At 42.4% G+C, this 7,665-nt stretch overlaps 1 protein-coding gene across 1 annotated transcript; it reads left to right on the top strand.

Annotated features, from left to right (window-relative positions):
• Positions 1 to 205: 205 nt before the first annotated feature.
• Positions 206 to 1,442, top strand: LOC105037567 (uncharacterized). The gene has a single exon (XM_010913212.4). The coding sequence runs from the start codon at positions 299 to 301 to the stop codon at positions 1,115 to 1,117; it is 819 nt and encodes a 272-aa protein (XP_010911514.2). The 5' UTR covers positions 206 to 298; the 3' UTR covers positions 1,118 to 1,442.
• The last annotated feature ends 6,223 nt before the right edge of the window (positions 1,443 to 7,665 follow it).

Raw genomic sequence — 7,665 nt, 5'->3', positions numbered from 1 at the left:
TACCCTACCGCCGTCCGTTCCATCCATGACTCGTGTCCAATTCCCTCCACGTCCACGTCCGCACCGAAACCGTGTGCTGGGCGCACGCCTTCGTCCCTCGTTTCCGATGGGAACTTAGCCGGAAAAAGGAAATCCGTGGGCAATCCGTGGGCCCTTTCTAATAATATATCGTCTTTTTCTCCAAGCCCCCAGTTTTGCCTTCCTAAAACCGCCTCCCCTCCTCTAATAAACCATCGTCCCTGTACCTCTCCTGAACACTACGTCTCCCGAGAGGGAAAGGAAAAAAAACAAACGAACGATGTGCCATTCGACCACTGAGTTCGCCGATCTCTTCCCCTATCCGAAGGAGCGCGACCGCCTCAAGATCCGAGCTTTCTACCTCCGCCTCTCCCTCACCGCCGCCGCCTTTGGCCACCGTACAGCGCTGCCTCAAACGCTGACGCTGGTCTACATTCCGAGGATCAGTGAGGATTTGATCGAGGTCAATGATGACAGGATCCCGGCGGACGCGACGGCGATCGTGGCGCTGCACCGGGTGCGGTCCGGGGAGCAGGCGGAAGAGGTGGTGTACGCGAGCACGGACCGGGTGCGGGCCGGAGAGGGGCTGCGATTCGAGGCGTATATCGGGGCGCAGAAGGCTCTAAAAGGGGTGTTCCAGCGTGTCGGCGGCGTCGGGTGTTGGAGAATGGAGTGCCGCTGGGCCACGGAGGCGGAGATGGGGGTGGCGGCAGCGGAGGTGTGGGTGGCCGGGGAGAAAGGGGTGATAATGAGGGAGAAGGTGGAGATGGGGTCGCCGGCGGCGGGGGAGAGGAGGAGGATGAGGAAGAAGCGGAGGGGGTTTTGTTCGAAGCTGGAGCAGATTCCAGAGGAAATGGACGGCTGGGATTGCTTTGATTGTGAAGAAATGGAGGGGTGGGAGGTGGTGGGATCGGACGGTGGGGAGTCGGAGGAGGGCGAGGGAATGAAGGGTGGGGATGGGTTAGAGATGGAAGGGGTGAGGTGGGCGGTGGATTTGGGGATTTGGGTGGTGTGTTTGGGGGTGGGGCTGTTGGTCTCCACGGCTTCTCGGAAGGGTTTGACGAGAAAAAGCTTAATTCGGAGCCCTTTTTTCTTTTAAAAAATTTTATTCAGATGAGTCGCCACTCGCCAAGGCATTTTTTAAAAAGTTTTTTTCACAATTTTGTACGCTAACTAGCTTAATCATGATGGCTGTTTGTGTATACGTACATGCTTCTGTCCACTTTTTGTTCTTCTTCTACAATCAGCGGTGAAATTATTCTGTTCTCTGAAAATAGCTGCAGGAATGTTAAGAGTGGTTTTTTCTTGAGACCAGTCGTGTGAAGGATTTGTTTATCTAAAACAGGTCCTGGCCTTTATCAGACAGATTATGGTGTAATGGTAGCTTTATATATACCCATTTTACGATTTGTCTTGGGGTTAAATTATTGATGACTTGCCATTGAGTTTGAACTCTCAACATCATAGATTAGAAGACCATTTTTCAATTTGAATGTTTTTATTTATTTATTTATTTATTTTACAGAAGTTAAGAAGATACATGGCAATATTTTTCTTGATAATTAAAAATATTTAATTATTAAATTAGTTTCTAAGGTTTGATTACAAAATTATTTAAATCCTCAATCTTTTAAAAGTTGCAATGGTACGTCTAATCTTATAAAAACATCTCAAATAAGCTATTATCATTACTTTGATATTGTTAAATTAAATAAAATTGTACATATAGTATGTATCTTATGACATGACAAGAAGATATCAGTTACAGATTCAAGATGCCGTAGATAAAATAAAAATAAGAGATTTAGAGAGTATGGAGCTTCGAAGGGAAGCATTTGCTTTCTTGCTGCCCATCCATATGGTGAGCTTTTATGGATGGAAATAGATCAGATAATATTTATTTTAATTTATTTTTATATTTAAATTTATTCAGATATGAATAAAAATTTAAGTATCTAATTAACATCTGTGTTTGTATTCATATTTATTAAAAAAAGGATATGAATATTGATAGATATTATCTATTCCGTATCAAAGATTCGATTTTATTTATAATTTTATTTAATTTTATATAATATTTATGAATTTTTTAAAAAAATAAATGATTATATTAATATACTGTTAACTTGATTCATTATTCATCTAGTAATATTTTTGATTTTATGGTTATAAAATTTAATCATTCAACTTATATTTATATTTATATTCATAATTTTGATATTTAATTTATATCTATGTTTATTTCAATCAAATTTAGATATAAATTTTTGCATATAATTATTCATATAAATATTTTTATTTATTAAATAAATTAAATATAGATATAGATATATTACTATCTCATTTGTATCTGATCTATTTCCAGCTGTATGAGCTTTAACCTATAAAGACTTTTAGACGAGGATAACAATAACACAGAGCACCGGTTACCTTTTAGAAACTAGACCTGTGGACCCTTGCCAACAACTCTGATAAGGATGATGCTTTTGTCTGACCCAACATCATGCTTAGTACACCAATGACTAGATTGCTAAGCTCCCAATGTCATGAATCACTTGAATCACTCTAATACCATGCTCCGAAAAAAGTTATCAAAAATTAACGAGTTCTTATATGATAGCTTAGTTTTAAAGCTTTTTGTTTATATATATATATATATATGTGTGTGTGTGTTGCTGTTGTTCTCTCCATCTGAGGTCGAATGCCAAAATAGTCATGGCCGATGCAGATCCACAATTGAAACTTCATTCGAATACCTACAAAACAAGTCTACACCAGAGAGTTGGCTCGGGTGTAAACTCTCCAACACTCAAGTCAAAAGATAAAAAACGATGAGAGAAAAGAGTTAGAAGTCAATTGATTGTATACTGTTGGAGGGTTCTGGAGCCTTTAATTTATAGAAGAGGAGTTTGAGACATATTCGACTCGAAGTGCGGATGATTTTCGAATTTGTTGGACAGATAGATTTTGAGGAGGAGTTTTCTTTTTACGAGAGATTCGATCACAGAGGAGTTCTACTTTATATAGACTTTCCAGATTTGAAAAAAAAAGAACCTGTAGACAGATGTAATAGTTTAATAAGGATCGACCTAATAGGTCTTTCTTGGCAACAGCCGACCTAGTAGGTTGTCAAAGCCGAAGAATGTAGGGTCTTGCTATTTGAAGTTGATCGGCTTGAAGTAGGTCATCCGTCGAGGCAAAAAAAGGATCAGACTAAGGAAAAAGATCTACCGCTAATCCAATGAATTATACTAGGCGATCACTATATCTATCCAATCCAGCAAATGCCATCTCTTGTAGCTTAACTATAACTTACTTGATAGTGATGAGATTGTTTAGACGAAGGTTAAGGTACAGATCTACAATGGATGCCCCCCACTCTTAAGGTTGAGCTGCAAATAGATCGATCGAAGAGAGTATTGAATTCGAGATTGAGGCTGAGAGGATCACTGTTCATTAAGGATGCACGTCAAGAATTGAATGATTGAGGCAAACCATCTTTGAATCTGGAGCATCGATTTCTCAGATCCGTGGAAGCCCTACTTCGACCAATCATCAGGCAACACTTATCAAATATCAGCTAGAGGAGGTAAATTGTCAGTAGATCGGAGCTGTTCTGGGGTTCTATAAATAGAACCATGGTAACTTCCTTTTTACTGCTTCTACTATTCAAAAGGGATAACTCTGGCACTTTGGTGATTCTACAAACCTGCTCAAGTAAAGCCGAGCTAGTTGGTCTTCCTTTGTTCCTCATCCCCTATTTGCTCGACCACTTCACTTTTAGGTCAGTCCCTTTTTTTTCAGCTATGAGTGACTCTAGCTTTTCTATCGACACCTGAAGCACAGGTGACGGCGTTAGGAGTGTGAGCCCTGAGGCATCAAGCTTAGACGATGACGTTAGGAGTGTTACCTCCGAGACATTAAGCTCGGGAGATAATATTAAAAATATAGACCTGAATCCGACATAGCTTGTTCTTCGGGAAGACCCGAGGTTCCGGACTTCGGTCCATATAGGGTAGATTCTGTCCTTACCTCTGAGGACTTAGAAGTCCTTAGATTAAAATACCAAATTTCTTTTGAGTATAAATTCGAGGTGGCCGTTCCAGACGAAAGAATAGCTTTTCCTCGTCCAGGCCAGGTTGGTCTATATGAGGAAGTTCTGAAGGCCGGAGTTTGGTTGCCCTTCCACTACCGCATAGTAAAATTTCTTAAATTATATAAAATAAGTTTCTGTGGTGTCGTACCGAACTCGTGGCACCAGATTATAGGCTTCTTCACTCATTGCCTTCTCCTTAGGGTCAAGCCGACCTCCCGTCTTCTTCGGGCCTCCTTCACATTAAAAGAACATCCCACAGAGAATGGATGGTGGTATATTTTTCCTCGATGGGGACATCGTCTCTTTCAATATGCTCCTTCCTCAATTCACAACTGGAAGGAGCATTTTTCTTCATCTCGATCGAGCAACACTGGGACTTCTACATGTCATGGGGTAGACCCTATAGGTCAGCGGTTAGGACTCCAGTTTTGTCTAACATCGAGGAGGTGTTAAAGCGGATCTTCAGTTAGACTCTCCCTTCACTAGCTAAGTTTCTTACCGAGGATACTTTGTTCAGGACCGGGTTAAGTCTAACCGACCCAAAGAGTGAGTTGCTTTTCATAATCTTTTTTAGCTCGTCATTTTTTGTATTTTTTACTGACTTCGTATGTCATGTAGAAATGGACCCCAAGGACACCGAGGCTCTTCGTCAAGTAATGAAGAGAAAGAAGACAAGTGCGGCCCTAGCTCCAAAGTGCGGCCGCACCAAGGCTGTTCTTGCTCAGCCCATTGCCAGGGGCTCCTTGAGACTGAGCGAAACTCCGAGCAGGGAGTCATTGGCACCAGCGAGGATAGTGGTGCCGCTACAATCAGCTATTCTAGGGGAGCTTGCCGCCCGACCTTTTGCATCTTCATCACAGAGGAGTTCGGGCAGGCCCTAAATTTTTGTGAAGATGTTTGTGCGACCGTTCGATGCACAAATCGGGTCTTCTGCTCCGGTGGAAGCTTCTTTAGGCATCGAGGCTCAAGACACCAGGATGGGCATAAACAATTTCTGAGTTGCCCGATCCTTGATCCAGTCGATCCTCCTACTGACCGATGTCAAAGCCTTCAATGCTGAAGGCGGTGCATTCTGTATGCATGATGTATATGACTCTATACTTCGGGTAAGCAATGATTTTTTCCATGTTGCTTGGTCATTATCGATCTCAATATTTGATACTAAAAAAAAAAATTTTAGCTCGCCCGTCATGTAGACTACTATACCGAGGTGATGCATGAAGCTCGGCACATCTCAAAGAAGGTCGAGGAAAAGGCTGGCTAGGCTAGCAGAAGGGCGGATGACACCCAACTGGCAAAACTTAAGTCCGAAGAAAAGGCTAAGTCGCTGGAGGAGGAAATGAAGCGACTGAAATCTGAGCTTCCTAAAGCTCGGGTCGAATCTGAAGCTCAGCTATCAGCCGAGAAAAAAAGTATGAGGATGAGCCGAAGTAGCCAAGGTCGCAGCGGTTGAGGCCTTCAAATCTTCGGCCAAGTTCTGTGACATCAAAGCAGACTTCGGAGTGGTCTCGTACGTGCAAGGTATTGCCGACCTTAAAGAGAAAGTCAAGAAGATAGCTTCGAATTTCGACCTTAACCTATTGGAGTCGAACGATGAGGAGGAGGTCGATGAGGGCAGACATGAAGGTTTGCAGATTGAAGATCTCTTCAGTCTGGAGCGGGAGGATAGGAGAGTCGAAGAAGTGATTTCAGCCCCACTTCCGGCTATTATCGTTCTTTCCAACCAAGCTGAAGTTGAAGATCCGCCTGCCCCCTAGGCCTAAAGCTTTTTGCTTTTACTTTTATTTTTTATATTCCAGTTCGGGCAAGTCCGAGCTTCTTTGATCGGTTCCATGTTGCAACCTCGATTGTCACCAAGATATTTGGTAACGGGCCAATCTTTACTTGTAAATTTTTTTTTTCTTTTAATAAAAATATTTTCTTTACCTAGCCAATTGTTGAGATCAATTACCGATCTTCATTAAGTTCTTTGAGATAGCACTTGTTAGTTGTAGGTGATTCTCTCGATCATGAGTAAAAATCATTTTAAGTTGAAAAATACATTTCGTTCCTCGATCGTAGCCGAGGATTGTCTGTTTAAATTGATGGTGAACACATTGCGTTCTTCGATCGTAACCAAGGACCGCATGTTGTGTTGATGAAGAATATGTTCCATTCCTTGACCATAGCCGAGGACCGCATGTTTGCGTTGATGGAGAACACGTTCTGTTCTTCAGTCATAGTTGAAGATTGTGTATTTTGGAGAGCCACATGGAGAACACGTTCTGCTCCTCGACGGTAGCCAAGGATTGCGTGTTTTGGAGAGTTGATGGAGAACACATTCCGCTCCTCAGTTGTAGCCGAGAAGCACATGTTTGGAGAACCATGTGGAGAACACGTTCTGCTCCTCGGCTATAGTCGAGAATCGTATATTTTGGAGATTTGCATTGCATATATGCATATAAAGAATGAAAGAACTCACTAGATCGGCTCTAGCTGGGCCCTCCATTTTCTATATTAGGTCGAGCTTCAAAATAATAATAAAGAGAATAATAGGTGATTAGAGTCGTATTATCTTGTTTCAATTAATTTGCCTCTTAATTGGCTCTCTCATATTGGCATTCTCAAGTTAATCTTCTTACTTCGACCTTCGGGAGCTAGATTTTTGGAAAGCTCGGCCTTTTCGAAGCTTGATCTTTGAGAGCCCGGCTTTTTGAAAGCTCGGCTTTGAAGAGATCGACCTTCTCTAGCTCAATCTTTGGTAGCTCGGCTTCCATCTCAGATCTGTCTTAATTTTCACCTCGGCCTTGGCCTTAGGTTTCACCTCAGTTCAATTTTGATTTTCACCTCGACCTTTGAATTAATAGGTCAGCCTCGGTCTTGATCTCTACCTCGACCTTGACCCTGGGTTTCACCTCCACTCAATCTTGATTTTCACCTCTGCCTATGAATTGATAGGTCGGCCTTGGTCTTGATCTCTACCTCGGCCTTGGCCCTGGGTTTCACCTTCGCTTAATTTTGATTTTCAACTCGGTCCCAATCTTAGATTTTACCTCAGCCTCAGTTTTGATTTACCTCGGCCTTTGAATTGATGAGTCGGCCTCGGTCTTGATCTCTACCTCGGCCTTGGCCTTGGATTTCACCTTCGCTTAATCTTGATTTTCACCTCAACCTCGATCTTAGATTTTACCTCAGCCTCAGTTTTGATTTACCTCGACCTCAGTTTTAGGTTTTACCTCGACCTCAGTTTTGATTTACCTTGGCCTCAATTTTATGCACTCATGAGCCTATGGACCTTTTTAGGGGCAGAAGGCGTTTGAAGCTCATTTTTGTGGCCTTATAATGAAACTCTTTCTCTCAAAATAAGCTCCAAGTAAAGATTGGGGGCCCTCCTTCTAGTTCCATTTGTTGTTGTCAAAATCCAAGCCAGTGAGGTCGGACTTTATCTCTCCAAAAAAAAGTACGATGAAGAGATCTCGAGTAGAAGATGAGGTGGAGGAGTCCACTAGAGATGAGATGGAAGAGTTCTCGACTGGAGATGAGGTGGAGGAGTCCTCATCTGGGGATGAGGT

This window comes from Elaeis guineensis, chromosome 4, assembly GCF_000442705.2.
Source record: "Elaeis guineensis isolate ETL-2024a chromosome 4, EG11, whole genome shotgun sequence".
NCBI classification, from domain to species: Eukaryota; Viridiplantae; Streptophyta; class Magnoliopsida; order Arecales; family Arecaceae; genus Elaeis; species Elaeis guineensis.
The sequence above is the reverse complement of the archived record's forward strand: the minus strand, read 5'-3'. Positions and strand labels throughout refer to the sequence as shown.